Source organism: Callorhinus ursinus, unplaced genomic scaffold (genome assembly GCF_003265705.2).
Source record: "Callorhinus ursinus isolate GAN/ISIS: 27379988/994484 unplaced genomic scaffold, GSC_fseal_2.0 scaffold38, whole genome shotgun sequence".
Classification (NCBI taxonomy): domain Eukaryota; kingdom Metazoa; phylum Chordata; class Mammalia; order Carnivora; family Otariidae; genus Callorhinus; species Callorhinus ursinus.
This window is the reverse complement of record NW_027397100.1, coordinates 8,757,646-8,777,746: the sequence shown is the minus strand read 5'-3', so window position 1 is coordinate 8,777,746 and position 20,101 is coordinate 8,757,646. Positions and strand designations below refer to the sequence as shown.

The 20,101-nt window shown below is 39.9% G+C and overlaps 1 protein-coding gene and 1 pseudogene across 1 annotated transcript in view; one reads left to right on the top strand and one right to left on the bottom strand.

Annotated features, from left to right (window-relative positions):
* The window catches only part of CTNNBL1 (catenin beta like 1), a 160,032-nt gene that overhangs the window by 16,268 nt on the left and 123,663 nt on the right, over positions 1–20,101 (top strand). Inside the window, exons 2-3 of the mRNA XM_073880447.1 lie at positions 15,402–15,590; positions 19,365–19,471. Of these exons, the coding sequence (XP_073736548.1) occupies positions 15,402–15,590; positions 19,365–19,471 (296 nt within the window). The remainder of the gene's footprint in view (positions 1–15,401; positions 15,591–19,364; positions 19,472–20,101) is intronic.
* On the bottom strand, positions 11,823–11,946 carry LOC112827934 (U4 spliceosomal RNA; annotated as a pseudogene).

The following is a 20,101-nucleotide window of genomic DNA, read 5'->3' as shown; positions in this document are numbered from 1 at the left end:
CTTGGTATTGGAGTTGACAGTGAAAACACCACGTGGTCAAATACTGGATGGAATGATGCTTTTTACTCACACAGAGAAGAGACAAAGCAAGACCAGCTCCTGGGATATATGTCAGTTCTTTGTGGCTAGTGGGGCCCTCGCCCTTCCTCTGAAGCTGGTGCAGGGCAGTGGCCTACATGCAGCCCTCTCTCTTGGCAGCAGAAGGACCCTGACCTAAAAGCTAGTGGTGTGCCTGAGGGGCACTGATGTACATGCTTAAGCAGAGCAAAGGAATACTCACTGAGCATGAAACAGAGACAGACATTGTCACACAAGGTGAGAAGCCTGGCACAAGCTGTATGGGCTCCTTACCTCTTGGTAAGGAAGTGTTCCGGGCCTGAGCCCCATTCCTATGCAGCCAAGTGGGGTTGGAAATACCGCATGCGTGGACTGCCTTTCCCAACAGTTCTGTATTGAAATTACTTGGTTATGTGGCTTTCTTCCCATTAGACTTTGAATTCCTCAAGGACGGTGACCAGATCAGTGCATGCTATGTAGTAAATGCTCAATAAATGTCTGTTGACTGAAGAAAGGAAAGAATAAGGGTAATAAGGAAGAAGGAATAAGGAAATGAATGAAGCAGTGAATCAATGATTAGTGGCTAAATTTGGTTCTCTTCCAGGTTTCTTTTTATGTTGAGACTTAGCGCCTCCACAGTTGCCTTCTCTTTCTTGCCTCTTCTTTCTCAATGGAGAGTAGACTAAGCTATGTTTGTGAGGGGCAGTGACCTGATCATTGCCTTAGATGATCTTCATAAAAGCTTGATTCTAATACTGTAGTAATCTGAGAGTTGATGGGCTTTTCTTTTTTTTTTTTTTTAAACTGGAGTGTCTGACTCCAAAGCAACAGATTGATTGATCCATTTATTTGCCCAAGATTTGCTGCAAGTTTACTGTGGGCCATAATTTCTGTTTTCTCTTTACCCAGCCTTGGAAGCAAAATGTAAGAGATAATACAAACAACAAGATTAGTTTTTATTTCATGTTGTTGTATCTGGCATACCCATTTCCATTCGATTTTTTTTTTTCTTATTTAACATGTATTAAGTACTTTTTCTGGGTTAGGTGCTTCCTCGCTAGGAGGGGCTTTTTCCGGGGATGAGATGATGATTTACCCAGGGTCACACTCTAGTAACAGACTTGGATGTCTGATTACTGAAGTCCATTTTCTTCTCACTGCACCAATCTTCCACTCTCCCCTTTTTTAAAGATTTTATTTATTTATTTGACAGAGAGTTAGCGAGAGCAGGAACACAAGCAGGGGGAGTGGGAGAGAGAGAAGCAGGCTTCCCGCTGAGCAGGTAGCCCGATGTGGGGCTCGATCCCAGGACCCTGGGATCATGATCTGAGCCAAAGGCAGAGCTTAACGACTGAGCCACCCAGGCGCACACCAATCTCCCCTTTTAATGGGACTAGTTTAGCATCAATTTCCTATGTGCTTTATGTTTTGTACAGGCCTGGGACACAGATTGGTTTCTAAAGCAGAAAGTAGTAGAGCTGCTAAAAGTTCACGTAAGTTTAAGTAGCCTTGGGAAACAGATCTGTAGTAAGCAGAGAAACTGAGCGTTTCAATCCCAGCCCCTCTATTTTCTAGCTGTTTGACTTTAGGCAATTCGCTAAGCAAGCCACTGGAGCCTTGGTTTCTTCACTTGAAAAAACAGGGAATGGGTGTTCCCTACCTAGCGGAGCTGTGCGAGGAGTAAAAAGATAACATAATAAGCACACAGTTAATGGTAACTATTACATAGCTTGGATAATCACTTGGTGAGGAAGCGGTGGAGGAATTCTTTATGGTTTCTTTAAACCCTAAGATTCTCTGACCTCAGTGCCTCCTAAGAAGCCCTTTGTGAGATTTATATCTGACTTTGCCTGTGGAGGCCCATTCTGGCTTACTTACGCAGCTTTGTTTAAAAGAGGTGGCCAAATTCCCTTGTGTGCAGGGTTTTTCAGCCAGTGTCTGTGTTTTTTGGTACGTTTGCCAGGATTCTCAAGTTTCTGAGTAATTTCAGTTTGAGATGAGTTGGATTGATGGCAGGCTGCTTTAATACAGGTGTTACAAATAAGATTTAAGAGGTTGTTGGCGAAGGTACCAGTGGAGCTCTGGGACTGGTTTTCTGGAGTCCTTCTAAATTGACAGCTAATGGGTAGTTTGCCTTGATGGCTCTCTCTGAGCTTGTTTCAGCTGACTAGAGATTCAACCACAGAGGTAACTTGCTTATAAAAATTCACTTTCCTTTCCTTTCTCAGAAAGTAAACCTACCATAACGTGTAGTAATATCTTTGCGTTGTGCAAAAAAAACCAGTTGCCTTTGCACTGTTTTCAGATACCTTTTTCTAAGGCAGCCAATTCTTTTTTTTAATTTAATTTTATTATGTTATGTTAGTCACCATACAATACATCATTAGTTTTTGATGTGGTGATCCATGATCCATTGTTTTCGTATAACACCCAGTGCGCCATGCAGTACGTGCCCTCCTTCATACCCATCACCGGGCTAACCCATCCCCCCTCCCCCTCCCCTCTAAAACCCTGTTTGTTTCTCAGAGTCCACAGTCTCTCATGGTTCATCTCTCCCTCCAATTCCCTCCCTTCATTTTTCCCTTCCTTCTCCTAATGTCCTCCACGCTATTCCTTATGTTCCACAAATAAGTGAAACCATATGATAATTGACTTTCTGTGCTTGACTTATTTCACTTAGCATCATCTCCTCCAGTTCCATCCATGTTGATGTAGAAGTTGGGTATTCATCCTTTCTGATGGCTGAGTAATGTTCCATTGTATGTATGGACCACATCTTTATCCATTCATCTGTTGAAGGGCATCTCGGCTCTTTCCCCAGTTTGGCTATTGCGGACATTGCTGCTGTGAACAGTGGGGTGCATATGGCCCTTCTTTTCACTACATCTGTGTCTTTGGGGTAAATACCCAGTAGTGCAGTTGCTGGGTCATAGGGTAGCTCTATTTTTAATTTTTTGAGGCACCTCCACACTGTTTTCCAAAGTGGCTGCACCAACTTGCATTCCCACCAACGTGTAAGAGGGTTCCCCTTTCTCCACAACCTCTCCAACATTTGTTGTTTCTTGCAAGGCAGCCAGTTCTTAAGGTTTTTTTGTTTTTTTATACCATAAGCTTGCCAAGCTCCAAAGAAAACTTTAAAAAGGGGAGAGATGATTCACATTATTTTATTCTTTATTTATATTTCTGTATAAGACAGTTATTTGATTATCTTAATCCTTGGTAGAGTCCCTTCCTGCCCACCAAAATATGCATTTTGCCTTAACTGGTCTACTAGATGCTACTGTTAGGAAATTGAGTGTCCTAAAATGTTCTTGAAGTGAACAGTTCTTAGTTTAAAATCACTTTAAAGTCAATTTTATAGCCTTCTTGCAAGAGAATTGTGGTGGGGATAGAGCTTGCAGGGGGAGTTTGTAGGGCAAGAGGCATTCACCCAGGCTCCTAGAGAATTCCTTTTGATCATATTCCATGTGGCCAGGTGGCAGTGTTCTTTCTTTGTTCTAGGTGGAGGAAATATTTCTGACTCTAAGAATAACTCATTCCCCATACTTGTCTTTATTGGGAATGGAGGTGTTTTGCTAACTTCAGTGGTTTGTAGAGCTTCTAGAAATAGTAAAACCTTCGAGTTGAGGAAAATAAAGTGCATCTTAGACAAAGGTAGACATGAAAGCATCTCTTTTCATTGTTTTTGATGGGCTCATCAACAGGCATGTAGTGAGGCCGTAACACCAGATACTTTGTTCAAGCTGAAAGAGGTAATTCGGCACTAGAAAGAAAGTATATTATATAATCATGCTATGTTTTCAGACTTTAAAGTATTACCCATAATATTGAAAAATATTCTGTTTAACAGGATACTCAAAGTAAAGTTTGATATGAGTTCTGTCTTCCCTGAAATAAATGTGTCAGCTATTGTGTAACAGACTTATGTGGATAAGTTTTAACTTTTAAAGTAATGGTAGTAGCTAATGTCCCAGGTTCCTGGGATCAAAACCGTGTCAGAACTGTTAAGGAATTAATGAGCAACTGTGAAAGACCTTGATTATGTAAATAAATAAAATTATTTATTTCTTACTTATGATTTCGTTCTCACTAATTCAGTCCCAAGTTATTCACCCCCTCTCCTTCGCATTTTCTCAACACATCTTCACTTTTTTCTTTCCTATCTGTCTTCCTGCAAGTATACATCCTTTCTCCCCAACCACTCTTTCTGTTTGAAAGAGGAATGAAGTTTTAATTCTTGGCAATGACCACAGAGGCAACTTATAGAAAAGGTAATTAAAGATTACCTTGCCCCACTTTAGTCTTAATGAAATTGTCCATTGCTAGAGGCAGTATTCCACTGGCTGGAATCTTCTCTGTCAGCATAATTACATGTAACAGGTGTGCCATATTATGTGCAAAACCACTCTCTGGGGCTGCTGGTTGCCGAATGACTACTCCACCTCTCCCCAACCTCTGTGACAAGCGCTTATAGAGTATTTAACCTTTGTGTCACCCGAAATAATAAAGTGAACTTATTGTATCTGAGCTTTGGCTTAAAACTATAAATAATTTAAAATAGCATTGCCATATTAATTTGTTATTTAATGTTTAAAAGATTCAGAGTGGACTGGATGGGTTCCCCAAATGGTCTGGGGGAGGAAGTTCTTACTGCAGTCTCCATATAGAGAGATGGCACTAAGCTTTTACCAATGGGCAAGGAGCAATGACAGAAAAGAGCTTTCCTGGTTAAAGCCACAGACAGAAAAGTAGCAGAAGAGACTTTAATGTTAATTGAAAGACGATGGCAACAGAGAGAGATGATGAAAATTATGCTTTTAAGATGATAGTTTCTGGGGTTGTGACTAAGAAAGGGATCCGAAGATTGTGTGTACTGCTCCTGCAAAAGTGAGAGATTTCAGACCTAGTTCTGTCTATGACTTCAGGCTCAAGTGCTGTCACTTCCTTGAGTCTTGGTTTATTCGTCGGTAAGTTACGAGGTTGTACTGATACTCTTTGTCTGAATCTGAGTTTTACTATTCTTATCCTTTATATTGGTGCCACCATTAGAGAATTAACTAAGTGATACATAAAATATAACCCAGGATGGCATAAAATGATCAAATATGTAGGTGCAAATAAATCCTGCCTGGTTGTCGGCACACTAATGATGCAAGGACCTCTGAGAATATGTATACCTTATATACATTTGCTAATAATAATAGGTGATGATTCCTGGATTTAGCTGGTTCAATGGTTTAGCTGTCCTCTTCCCCGTCTCTTGCTGATTTAGCAGTGTGGGTTGAGTGCCTGCACTGATGTTGGGCACTGCTGGGTGCTGAGGTGTTAGCAGCAAGGGTCAGATCCCACGGTTCCTGCTCTTGAGGACCCAGTTTATGAATTAGTAGAGGAGATGGAGATTAATTAATGCATGCATTATGTGCTGATAGAGGTATAATATGATACACTGCTGAGGAAGCTCAGAGGTCTTACTGGAGTTTTTGGAAGACTCTTAGAGAAGGTGACCTTAGAGCTGGAGCTTAAGGCTGAGTAGGATTTCTCTAGAATGAAGGAGGAAAGGAAAGTGATCTGCTATTCATGGTAGCACAGTATGTATTTACCCCATTCCAGGGCATTGTTTAAATAGCCCAAGGTGACTCCTGGGTCCTTCCCTGAATCTTCTCTAATTCCCGTATTGGTTTTTTCTGTAGCTGGTTTTCCAGACCCTGTACTATCCTTCTCATGCATTATCTAGATTTAATGCCTCCTTTTCAAGTGTGGTGGCTAATTTGGTGCTGCAAGACTGTAGCCAAATTGGATATTACACTTCTAATAGTGTGACCTTAATATGCATTAGCTTTAAAAATATTTAGAGTTGGTCATCCTGTTGATTCATTGAATTGGAGATCTACTGAAGCCATCAGCTCTTTTCTGACTGAATTGTTTTTAAGTCACATTTCCCCTGGTGGGGACTTTATATATTTGCTATTTTGAATTTAAACAAAGGACTCCACAGTGCTTATACTTGTTTGGTTCAACTAATTATGGTTCTACCTAGCTGTGCTGCCATTTATCCACATTTCTCTTTCTGCCTGCTTGAGTAACTTTGTGAAAGATCGTGTTGAGGTAAAGGTGTTGTAAACCCTTAACCTTAGTGAGCTGCAACAACATCAAGGAACTGCAACCAGTGGGGCGTCATTTGTTCTGCATGATTCCCTGCTAGCTTCTGGTGGTCCCCCTTTTCTCCAAGTGTGTGCATAACTGTACCATTTGGCAAATTTACTTCAGATCTTTAAGAAATAAAATTTTATAAATACAGTTGAAGTCTCTTGTATACCCTCCCCTAATCCCATTTTACTGTGTGCCCCTCCCTAATCCAGTTTATTACCCTTTTTAGAAGCAATCACTATCTTGAATTTGGTGATTATTATTCCCACCATTTTTTTATTATTATGTGTGCAACCAGTGATGATTGAAATTTTCTTTTCTTTTTTCTTATTACAAATATGTTCCAGTGAACATTCTTTAAGTATCTCTTTGTGCATATGTCTGAGAATTTCTGTAATGTATATATACCTGGGAGTAGAATTGCTGGGGCCTCAGAATATATGCATTTACATTGTTATTAGCTATCACCAATTAGTTCTATACTCATTTACACTCCTATCAGCAAGTTTTAACAGCTCCTCTTTCTCCACATCTTCACCAACACATTGCTAGAGTTTAATTTTTCCATTTTTGTCCAGTCTGATATCTTATGGTTTTTGTGTGCATTTTTTTGATTTCTAGTAACATTGGGTCCCTTTTTGTATGCCTATGGGCTGCTCAGTGTTTTTTCTTTTGTGATCATAATTGTTGATAACATTCCTTGTCAAAAGCTGATTTTAAGTAATTATAAAAGTGTTGTATATATAGGACTTGCATTAGCAATCATTAAGAGAAATTTAAGCTTTGGTTCTAGCACCTTTTCAAAGTGCTGTATCTTTATCTTATTTAATCTTACTCTCCCTTATTTTACTAAAGACAATCCTGTGAGATAGAGCAAGGGCAGAGCATTTTTATAAATGCTGCACTGATAAATCAAATGACTTATCTAAGGTCATGTGACTCTTAAGTGATTCACAAGAACCTAGATTTTTTTCAGATTATTGGTTTGCTGCTCTTTGCATTGTACTATGCTACTTCTTTTAGATCAGTGCAATTCTGTTGTTATTGTTGTTTGGATTGATGTCTAATATTCCCTCTAGCACCTAATGGAGTGATGTTCAGGTTCTATTAGCTTAGTAAACACTTCTTGAGTGAATGAATGAATGATGATGGTTCTGTAACTGACAAAACATTCATAATAAGTCTGCTAAAATGGAGGTAGTTTACCTTCCAGTGATTTTACAAGTATCTGCCTCTGTTAGCCTTGACAAATAAAGAAACTGAATCAACATTCAGCTTTCTGATGCAGCTGCAGAATTAATCAGAGAAGATGTCAAAGTAAATCATGGACGCTAAAGTATAGTTTGTACTTTTAAAAAAAGAAATCTACACACCCTTTGGAGGTGAGATGAATATATATTCAGGCTTTAACAAGAAGTAAGAATTTTTTTGGTGGGAAAAATTGATTAATTGATGACCAGTGATTTAAATCATAAATCACATCCACGTTACTTGTCAGCCAATCAAATTGTAGATCTTAAGTGAGAGTCTTGGTGATTTTAATTTTTGATACATTGATTTTTTTTCCCCCCTCGTGGGCAGTTAAAACCCATGTTCTCCAATAATTATTGCGTTCTTAGTACCTGTTTTTTTTTTTAATTGGGAATTAAGTAAATGAGAGTTCTGTTTTATATTTGCAATAACTTTGCTTTGAGATTTTGCGTTTCTGGTACTTGGTTTTTCTTCCAGAAAAAAAAGGTAGTAAATTGCCATGATTCGTTGATTTTTTTTTTTTAAGCTTTAAGTCTTGTAAAGACATAATATGTAATTGTATATGAATACCTGGAATATTTCTCAGATATTTCTTAAAATATGTGTGATAATCCCTTGTTGATATAGCACTTTATAGTTTACATAGGGCCTCTTTGTAAGGTGTTTTAGTCATCACAACAATCTTTTGTGTTGAGGTAGGTAGCATTTTCTGTCTCTGATGGCTTTGATCCTGGATTATGAACTTTGGTTGATGGTAGTTGCAGCATTAGAGATTGTGAGCTTTTTCAGTTCTGGTGCCTTAAGCAAATTTGCAAGGGAGCCCTGATGTTAACTTTGGCAGGTTTCATGCCTGCAAATATTGATTGAGCCAGAAGTCCTAGTTGTAAAATGTCACCAGTGAATGTGCAGCCAGCAAAGGCAAGGGAAAACTCATTACTACAGCTCATCTGTAACTTCTGGGTCAGGCCACTCACTACCATCTGGTAAAAATGAATGTTTGAAAACTCCCTTTTATTCTGACAAAATGTAATCAGGCGAGGTTAACAGCAGATGATTTCTGACCATTTCACATTGGTTCTACCAATCCGTCCACAGCCTGGGTTTGTGACATTCCATATGTCTAATTACCTTTAGAGGTATCAGAAAGCTTTAAAATTATGAAACCTAATGGCAGGAAGGAATTTAATTATGTGTATATCTACCTTTCCCCCTGTGTTGTATGCAACCCCCCATAGTGAAAGTATTTATTCTGAAAAAGAAAAGGTAATGATAGAGGAAGAAAGAAATAGGATTACTGTCTTGAAATAATCCAAAGATTTTTTTTTTTTTTAATGCGAGAGTGGGACTAATCATGTTTATACTGCCTTAAAGAGAAAGATTAAGGACCAAGGAAGAAAGTTGTAAGTTGTAAGGTTTCTCCTCAAATTAACAAACTCTCTGAGTGATCCAAAGATGGAAGGGGCACAGTTTGGGGGGGGGGTTAAGTTTCTGGTCACTGGAAGTGTTAGGAAAGCCCCAGCCTATACCCAGTGAAGATGTTTTAAAGGGGATTCAAACCTCAGATAGACGATTGGGTTAGATTCAAGGCTTCCTAAAGTCTGGATGTCTCTAGTGTTTCAGAATTACCGCAGGAGGTTGTGAATCCAGACAGATGTACACAGGCATTTTCTGTAGAATGAATCTCTATCTCTCAAAATTAGTCCTTCTCTCTCTCTCCCTCTCATAAGTGTAAGAGTTAAAAACACAAATGGAATGAAAAGTATTGCCAGATAGATAGTAATATATTTGTCACCGTGTTCTTTCTCAGTCATTGGCTATTAAAAGGTACAGTAGGGGGTAGGGTCTGTCATATTTTGACATTAAAAAAAGATTTTCCTTTTAAAATCTGTTAGTGGTCAACACCCTTTCCAGCCTGGAGGTTCTTTGATTTTTGAACCAAATGTGTGCAAGAGAGGTGGGAAGCTACTTGTATTATCTTCTATGAGCCAAACTCTGCTGGGCATTTTAGAAACATTGGCCTTACAATGAATCATAGAACACTACATCAAAAACTAATGATGTAATGTATGGTGATTAACATAACATAATAAAATAAAAAAAATTAAAAAAAAGAAACATTGGCCTTTGTGTGCTTAAAATATACATATATACATAAATATCTGAAAGTGGTTATTGTTTCTAGCTTATAGATTGCGAAAACTCAAGCTTAGAGGGGGTAAGTTATTTTCCAGGACTGCTAACTAAGTAGAGGGGCTAGCATTTGAATTTAAGAAAATTTGACTACTAAACTCATTCTCCGTATAGGGTATCACCACTTGCAAATAGGTTAGCTAGTTAGTATTGCAAAGTAGGAAAAGCACTATATTGGGACTTAGAAGCTTTGTATTATTGCCCATCACAATCAAATTGCTTAAAGCCACTGGGCTCAGATTTCCTTATTTCTATAAAGAGAGGGATAAACTAGATTACCCTTTGAGCTAAAATTTCTGAGTCTTTCCCATTGTTTGATATTTAGGAAATAGTACTTCATGACCCTAGTTGAAAGGCCCTTTTCTGAAGTTCTGAAGCTTCCTGGTGCTAGGTGAAAAATTCCTGGCTTATTATGATGTTATAGAAGATTTTCTTTGACTTTTTCCATTTTTTAATAGAATTGAATGTATTTTTTCTTCCATTAACATGAAAGTACATTTTATGGAAATCACCCCCTCCTAACCCAGGTAACTTGGAATATTGAACTTACTTAGACACCGACTCCCCCCCCCCCCAATACACATCTCCACTGTTAAAATCCTGGTATAGATGTGCTCTTCACATTAATAATTACACTGGGTGTTTTCATAATTTATCATAATGACGCCATTATTGCTTATTACAGAAGGCCCCTTTCTCCCACCCCCACCCCCAAGTCTAATTGAGGTCGAGACAAGACCATAAACGCGATAATATAGATTGCATGCTCAGAGGAAATGGAGTTGGTTTCATAGTGGAGTTTTAATTTAGGATTCGTTCTGGTGATGTAGCCTCTTCCTATGGTACATTACTTTGAGCCCAATATAACTGCATTTTCCCACAGCTCCTCATTATAGCTACAGCTTCTCACTGCTTTTTAATTAAGAAAAAAAAAGTAGGGAGAGAGGGAAAAATGAAACCTGCAGCTTAGGTTGGATATTGTCTGGGTACGCAGGGAGTATCGTAGGCAGATTACTTATTTAATTTTTTAACTCTTTCCAAGCTTTCATGGAGATGTCTTGATTTCTGTTTCCAGGGGGGATGGATATATATATCATCCATCACACATACACACACATAATAGGCTTCAAGATCTTTGGAAAGTAAAAGCTTCTCATATATATAATCTTGAAGCTTACTATAAGCTTTGAACAAGTGGAAATCCTTTACGTAACCTAGAAAGGCAACCAGCTGTGTGGTTGCATGGTGGCAAATGCTTAGTGAGCATTTATACCGCTCACCACCTATTGGGAGAGTAAGGCAGGGAATGTAGAAGATTTTTTAAATCGTTAAAGGCTGATGATGTTCTGGTACATCAGAAGTTAAGAGTTAATCATTTTTTCTCTGATCTTGTGGGCAGCAGAAACAAAGAAATGACTTTATGAGGAACAGTTTTCTTTTGTCATACCTTCATCTTGAGGGATTCCAAACACCTTTCCGATACCAAAACAAATTAATCTCCAAAGGTGACTGGTAAGAATGGCTTAATCCTTTTGGGATTGGTTTTGTAAGACACAAGGAGAGCTCATGCCTGAGCTGTTGACCTCTGACAGGCTGCGAGTGTTACATTCCCTTCTTGAATCCAGAGCCGTTTGGCTCTTCTATAGTGGAATCGGTTTGACAGCTCTGAGATTCTTCCCCACTTACGTATTTTTGCTTTGTTTTGTGTAACTGATCACTCTCTCAGTAGCGAATATTGGTAAAATGTAGAGGTTTATTTCCAGGTCAGGGTATTGTTAGCTTTATAACTTTTTGTGGGCACCTTTCACAAGTAGGACTTCAGCTTTCTATGAGTCCATATTTTATGTAGTGTTGCTGGAAAGATGGTTCCATTTTGGCTTTATCAGGGAACAGAAAGCTCTTGGATGAAAATCTTGTAGACCTGTGGAGACCTGTGGTAGTCAGTATGGTAGCCGGGAGCTGTGTATGGCAGTTGGGCACATGAAATGGGGCTGGGGCTGGGTTGAGACACACTCTGAATGTAAAATAATATGCCAAACTCCAGAGACTTACTTAGTACGAAAAAAAAGTAAAATATCACATTAGTAATTTTTAAAATACTGATTACATGTTAAAGTGATAATATTTTAAATATATGGGATTAAAAACATTAAAATTAATTTCACCTGCTTCTTTTTACTTTTTAAAATGTGGCCCCTAAAAAATTTAAGATTACATCTATGGTTTGCATTTCATTTTAATTAGCAATAATCGCGCCTCAGATAAACCTCATTGGCTACGATACTGCCACTGCGCCAAGCTTTGCATTTCATTTTAATTGGGCAGCTATGTCCTAGACTGTTAAGCCCCTTGATAGCAAAGCAGCATTTGTCTTACATTTATGTCCCCAGTTGCCAGCACAGGCCTTATACATAGTTGGCATTTAATAAATATTTGTTAAAGAAATGAATCCCAACCTTTATTCTTCAAAGTGGTCAAATTTCAGAAATGTGTAGAAACTTCTCTTTTTGGAGTGTTAGTATCTGAAAAAGAGACAACCCTTGTTGGGAAGAACAAAAGTTTTTAAAATTTTGCCTTGGGAGAAAAAAATGGCTGAAATAAAATATCTCCGGGCCCTTGAACAGCTTACCTATCTGTTAGAGGTGGGAGCTGATAATGCTGGTGAAGGAATCATGGCCGAGCACCCTAATGGGTTCTGCTCTGCTCTCCTGGAGAGTTGTCAAGAGAGGAGCTCAAGCTAATTGTCTGGCGGAGAAGGGAGTTGTAGAAACAGTTAGTGAACCTGGAATTTGCCCTCTTAGGGATGTTCTGCTTAGACTCTTCCTTATGATGAACAGAGCTGTCCTTGTCTCAAGAATCCATCCTGGCCCTTTCTGTCTCCATTTCCCCATTTAGACATGACCCAAATGGAAGCCTGGGACTGCCACTGGGCCACCTTATTACTTGAAGACCCTTTAAGCTCTGCAGTTCTTTAATACATTATTTGTTTAATGAGTGGTTTACCAAATATTATTTTAATTTGGCCAGGGTCTCACATGACTTATATTTATGGCTATATGTTCTTGACTGAAAGTCCCTTGGACCTATCTCAGTTAGGGTCCTGGAATCATGGTAGATTAGCACACTTCCCAGAGATCAGGTTCAACTTTGAGACCAGGTTGTCTTTGCAAGAGTTTATTAAACGATCTCAGGCATCCCCTCTCCCTGCTTAGAAAATAGAACTGTTAACCTACTTCTCTTGCCCAGAGATGTGGTGAAGATTAAGAGAAGTGCTTTAAGTTCTGCAGGAGGGAAGTGCTATTTCAGGGGAAATTATTAGAGGTCAAAGTGAAACTCTTCCCCTACCTTTGAGATGTTTGTTTTAAAAAAGTAGATTGGAAGATGTATTCCAAAGATGACACTGCCAGTATTCTTTCAGGTTTGCATTTCTTAACTGTGGCGGTATTTAGCTTTTTCCTTTTAATTGTGGTCCACTGCCTTTTCTCTCTGCCCTCAGAGATAAACAATCCAGAAATCTCCTTTCTGTGGAGTATTCTGGAGCCCGTGCTTTGATTTGACTGCTGCAGCAGCCTCACGCTAATCAGAATCGCAGCAGGCCTCGTTTTATGAGCCTGAAAGAATTAGTGCTCCCAGGGGGCTGAATTTCCTTACCTGCTGGGGAGCTACAGATTTCTGGTTTGAAGCCTGCCCTCCTTTAGGATCAAGCTACCTTTCCTTCCTTTCTCACATGAAAACCACCACGTCCTTTTGCTTGTGGTCCGTGGTACCTGGCATGTTGATTTTCTTCTTTTTCTCTTTTTCTAAGTGCCAGTAATGACAATAGATTTTTATAATTTTTGTGTTTATAAAAGTAGAGTGTTATCATTTGAAATGATAATCTATCTCATGGAGGCTAGGAACAGAGTGAAAAATAGCAGGTGGTAACCTACAAACCAAATATTCTAATGTGAGTTTTCTAAGCAGTGTCATATGCTTAGACTTACTGGCACACCTGGTATGTGGAACCAGCGGGGTATGTGAATATAGAGGGAAATGACTTTGCACACTGGGATAGTGGAGTTCAGTAGCAGTGTAGGTTATAAGTCACAAGGTGAGATGTGTAATGTGTATAGTAGAAATTTGTCTCTTATCACCACCAAACAACTTAGCAGGTTGGCAGCAAATGTGGCATTCTCTTCTGTTGCTCATAATAAACCATGTCTCACCTAGCACACTATTAGTGTGTGTAGTTATTATAACATAAAAAGAAAAGCTCGTTGAGCCTAACACAAATGTCTTCTGTTGAGGAAGACAGAATCATGTGGATTACCTTATAGTCATAATCTTTTATTTTTGTTTAGTACTGTTGTTTAGGGCTTTTTTTTTTTTTTAAGACTTTATTTATTTGAGAGACAGCATGCGTGAGCCCGGGGTGGGGGTGGGGGCTGAGGGAGAGAGAGAAGCAGACTCCTCGCTGAGCGGGGAGCCTGATGCGGGGCTCGATCCCAGGACCCTGGGATCATGACCTGAGCTGAAGGCAGACGCTTGACGGGCGGAGCCACTCAGGCGCTCCTCATTTAGCATTCTTTCACTAAAGTTTGCAACCTTTTGGTACAAACTTCCAGTTGTGAATAAGTTCTGGGAATCCAATGTATAGCAGAGTGACTTTAGTTAGCAATACTGTATTGTATACTTGAAAGTTGCTAAGAGAGTAGATCTTAAATGTTCTCACCACCAAAAAAAAAGGTAATTTTGTGAGGTGATGGAGGTGTTAACTAACTTATGTGGTAATCATTTTGCAATATATATATGAATCAACTAATCACATTGTACACAATGTTATATGTCAATTATATCTCAGTGAAACTGGAGAAAAAATGGTAAACATATACACAGAAGCATCGTTTGAAGTTCACAGGGAAAAGGTTATAATTTCCGTTTGCCATTTGTAGATGAAGAAACGAAGGTTTAGAGAGGTTAATGACGTGCCAGAGCTGCACCAGTAGTAACCTGAGCTGCTTGGAGACCTTGGGCTGTTTGATTCCTGGTGTAGTGCTGTTTCTCCTCAGCTCTGAAGCCCATTTCCGTAGTGCTTCATTTTATTCCAATTTAATGGAAGGCCACTGTTAAGAACTCCTCTGTGTACTGCAGCGTCAAAGGCAAAACGAAGACCTAACAGTGTGGTGGCCAGAGCCCTGGACCAGGAAGTGCCAATTGTGTTTTCAGTGCAGCTGCTGGCTTTGGGACTCTGGGTAATACTACCTCGGGGCCTTACTCTACCATACTCTTCCATAAAGTAGGACTTCGGAGTCCAGTAGACCCTTGGGTGTTACATAGGTAATCTTCTCTGCTTGAACTACTTGTGAGTGACTGTAGTCTTTCATAGACATGAATTAAAACCATGTGAAGGGATTGGTGTCGGGAATTGTATTGTAACTAGTAAATTGAGCCTAACCCAGCTCAACGTGGCTGTGTTCCCTGTGATTTCTATATACACAGCAACTTTTGTGAAGTGATAAAACTTTGCATATTAAAAAAATTCTGTAAAAAAAAAAAAAGCCAACTACCTTGTAGGTGACTTTAGTCATGTATTTATAGAATCACTCCGGGTCTGAAAAAATGACCACTTGGAGCTTTACTTCATTTTGTGGGAGAAATCATATTGTATGGAGCCTTTCATTGGTGAATCCTTGAAAGCTTTTAGAATGTCTGCTACGTGTGCTCTTCTAGGTCTTTTCCAGCTCTGGAATCCTGTGTTTCTTTTTTTTCTTTCTCAGCCCAACAGGGGCACAAAACGTCCCCGGGATGATGAAGAGGAAGAGCTGAAAATGCGTCGGAGGCAGGCTGGTCCCCGAGACCGTGGCCGCTATCGGGAAGAGGAAATGGCAGTGGTAGAAGAAACAGACGATGACAAAAAGAGACTGTTGCAGATTATTGACAGAGAGGGCGAGGAGGAAGAGGAAGAGGTAAGGTGGCAGGCGAGGCTGGCCCTGATACGCGGTGTCTGTAGAGTGTCATTTTAGGTCAAATACTTCATTTTCTCTGAGCTTTTCAGCTTCATCTGTTAAACAGGGCGAAGAATACTTACTGCACAGTATTGACGTGAAGGTGAAGTGCGCTGATGGAGTTGGGAAGCATTTTCAAAGTGTAAAGATCATTATAGATAGAGTTTTTAAAGTCTTCTGGATTATGTGTCCTAATTGAGGCCCGAGCACTGGACTGTGGGGCTGTTGCTGTTGACTGAGGAGGGTCAGGGAGGCTTCCTAGACCGGGCACACTGAAGGCACTTCCATTTTTTAATGTAGTCAGTAGTCTTTGAAAGAGGAGTGGCATTTTATCAAACTAGTGGAAGGAGGCTTTTCAGTTGAGATGGCATTAGCAAAGCAGCAAAGGTGGAGAAGTTCAAGGTGGAGCTAAGAGTTTAGGTATTTACGTGTAATTGAGAAAGTACAGTTTAGGAAAAGAGGTGCTATTTGCTGTTCCTCAAGATGCCTTAAGGCATACTCATTCCTACCTCTGGACCTTTTGACTTCTGTGCCCTTTGTGGAATGCTCTTCCCCTAAGGCTTTGCATGGCGGGTTTCTTTCTTCTCATGTGGGTCTCAGTTCAGAGAAGCCTTTCCTATCTCTCAGGTAGTCTGTAAGTCATTCTCTTATCACTTTGGCCAGTATATTGTCTTCATAGCACTTACCGTGATCTGAAATTCTGGTTTGTTTATTTTACTCATTTGCTTTCCTCCCCCCCACCTCTTACGAAAACAGGGACTGGCTCTGTTTTGTTCACAGCTGTATCTCTAGCACTCAGTGCAGTGCCTAGCTCCTGGTAGGCCCTTGATAAATATTTATTGAATGAATAAATGAAGCTAAAAAGAGTAGAGGTAAAATACCAGTGATTAAAAATAAAATGACCTTACCTAAGTGTCTTTTTATATCCATAAGTGTTAACTTGCATGTTATTTCACCCTGGCATTTTGTTCAAAATGAATTATGGAAATGGATTCTTAAGAGCCAGCTGTTTTTTGGTTCCCTGAAAGACATGATGCTAAGTTTGGATTTAAAAAATGAAGCTGGAGTGTGAATCTGAGAAGGAAAAAAAAATGGATTCATATTCCAAAAAGGTCTTTACTGTGTTGTGACAATAACTCTCTCATTAGGATTTGTACAAGTGCTAATTTGGGGGTCTGCCCCTAAAAGATGGTGACACTTTGGAAATCTGTGGTGGGAGACGGTCCTGAATTTCCTCTCTGGGGGCAGCAGCCCTGCTAGGCTTAGACAAACCATGTGTGTAGCACATCTTCTCTCCTTCCTTCCCTCTCGGCTCCCCCTCCCTCCCTTCTCCCTCCCTTCCTCCTCACTAGCTTCGGCTCAGTCTGTTAGCCCTGCAGCAGCAGTTAATTGGCAGGTATAATTCCCATGTAGGGCAAGGCTGGTACTGGAGGATTAGGGTAGTAGCTGTCATGGGTAAGTGGTTTCTAGCCTGGGAGACAGAAATGTAGTGTGGGACCAGGCCTTCTGTTAAGGGACAAGGGAAAAAGAGATCGCTTTGTAAAAATGACACATGGAAGACTACAAGTCCAGGACTTATTTTCTCACTGCCACCAAAGTCCCATTTGATGAAAAACAAGTGATGTTTGCCCCTGTAAAGTCACGTGGACTTGTAAAATATTATTGTCCTTTTTGTGCTATATCACCAGCATTCATCTTTCTGAAATCTCCCTCTGGTTTCTGACGTTGAGCTATTGGAGATACTGCTGTGGTCCATGACTAAGACTGATAATTCAGTTTTCCCCCAGTGTTGGAGGGAAATTAAAAGAGGGAAGGCCAAACTCTGGAGAGGCTAGGATTTGGGGGATCCTGTGAGAGCTGTATTAACACTATTACATTTTTTTTCCTGCAGGGTGGGCAAGATGTTAGCTAAGGGAAAGAAAAGAAGTGGAGATTGAGGTTGCTTGAAAGTGATTTAACCCTTCCTAAAAATTTAGATTACTTAGTGAAATCCTCGTGATACATTGGGTGCATCGTGCTTGTTGCTAGTAGTAACAATAAGGGTTTATGTTAATGTAGTGTCCTATAGTTTGTAAAACAGTTTTATGCACCTCATCTCTTTAGGTCATCTCCATGACCTTGAAAGAGACAGGTAATATTTTCGCCCTCCCTCTCTCCCTGCCTGCCTGCCTTCCTTCAACACATCTTCCCTGGGTGCTTGCTGTGTGCCGGGCACTGTGATGGGCACTGGAGAGTCAGCAGTGAACAAGTAGACATGGGCCACCGAAAGGGGTGTTTACTCTGGTTTGGGGTTGGAGAGATTGTCTGGGCTAGATCCTGCCATACCTTCTTTATATGGGTCATGTGAAGGATTTAGAATTTTATTCTGAATGCCAAGTGGATGAATTCAAGAAAGACTTGTGAGGTAGAGTCTGTTGGACTTGGTGAGGGTTTGAGGATTATATTCAGCAAAGTGACATCGCCACGTGGCTAGTAAGTAGTGAAGCTTGACTCTGAGTCTTGACTGAGCCGGGGCACTGAGTTCAGTTTGTGAAGTTTCTCTTTAAGCTACAGATACTGGGCATGGGGTGGGAGTCCAACAGAGGTCCTCGGGAGCCAGGAGTTATTGATAGAATCTAAGAAATCTGTCATGCCACAAACGAATTTATAGATAACTCCTACTTAAAACCTAATATATGTTGGCTAACTGAATATAAAAAAACAAAACAAAACAACATATGAACATTGAAATTTAATAAAATAATAGCTAACACTTTTGAGTACTTACACAATTATGAGATGATTCAGTGCTTTCCAGAAGGATCAGTTTCTGGTTCTCTTAATAGCAGTCTTTGTATTGCTTTTAGGGGTGAGTTGTGGTCAGTGGCCACAAAAGCTGTGAAGCCAGGAGTTGGATGTCAAGAGAGGCAGAGTGCACTGTAGCGCGTGACTCTAACCTTGAAAAGAAACTGAGGAGAAAACATTCTTGAAATTTTAGTGTAGATTTTTTTGGGGAAAATGATTCCGTTTACAAAAATTCATTTTATTTACGTTTGTAGTTATTATCCCAGTGTTTGAAATAAGAAAACTGTATGGTCTACTAGTTTTTTATGTCTCCCCTGAGTGAGGTTACTAAATTCTTGATGCTATATTGGGCCTCTCTGATTTCCTTCCCAGCAGCTAGTAAGAACCTGAAACAGTAATGTGTAAGAAATGCAACGCAGTGACTGTTGCTGATGAACAAGCATTCTTATGGTATGGGCTGTACAGAAATAGGCTGTGAGTTGGATTTGGCCTGTGGACTGGAGTTTGTCGACCCCTGGCGTGGGGATTCCCAAAGATTGAGGTCCACTGTCATCGACTCAGGGTTTGACCTTGAACGAGTTCTTTTAAACCTGAGTGTTATCTTACCTGTAAAACAAGGAGAAGGATGGGTAAATATTAAATTAAACTATCTAATATTGTTGCTTATTCCATGCCATGCAGTATGCTCAAGAAATATTTGTTGAATGAGCTAGTCTTTAAAACCTTAAACCGAGCTTCCTGAACTAGTTGTGAGACAGAGTGATACGACATAGCATGTGATCTAGACCCTTAACCTTCTTTCCAGCGGGGGAGATAAAAAATGTACTGTATATTTAACCCGGAAAGGTGAGTGGCAGAATGGCATGAAAGAGCCATAGAAAAGAAGTAGTGATTAGTGAATAAGAAATCCCTTTGGACTGAAATTGTTGCTGTTTGTTTCCTTTACACCAGGAGGAACCACTAGATGAGAGCTCAGTGAAAAAAATGATCCTTACATTTGAAAAAAGATCATACAAAAACCAAGAGTTACGGATCAAGTTTCCAGACAATCCAGAGAAGTAAGGCTCTGTTTCGGTGAAACCCTCTTTCCTCCTACATGTTATGTTTGTTATTTTTGTTTTGTTTTTCATTTGTTTTGCCTGCTTTGGTTTTTGTGATTTGTGTCAGGAGTCCTAGGACAACCCACATGTTTGGGAAATCACTGGAAAGACTCATAGGGCTCAGAGTCAGTGGTACTCAAGGGCACACAACAGGATCAGCAAAAGGGAAAGACAGATAAGGCTGGACTCTGGAGAAATTCATGTATAGGCTCCTTGTCTTTTTTCTGCCTGGGTTACAGGCAGACATGTTCCTTTCTCCAACAGTGAAGTACATCAACATGTGTGTAGTGTTTCTGTCCAGGGAAGCGCATTTGAGTGAGACTTAAGAGTCCAAGATATTTATTGAAAACAAGTTATGTAGGCCTTCTCTGTCAGTAATGACTATCAAAATTCCACACTCCCAGAGGGAAAGCAGAAGTTAAGTGCTTCAGGTGGGCGGAACACCCTTATCACTTAGGGAACCTTTCAAAAGCCAAGTTCCCAGATACCAGCCTAGGACTAGATACTTGTAAAGATCAGGTCTACTCTGTTAACTCTTTTCTGCATTGTTCTTCTCAAGGCGCAAAGAAAACTGACCATGCCTGTCAT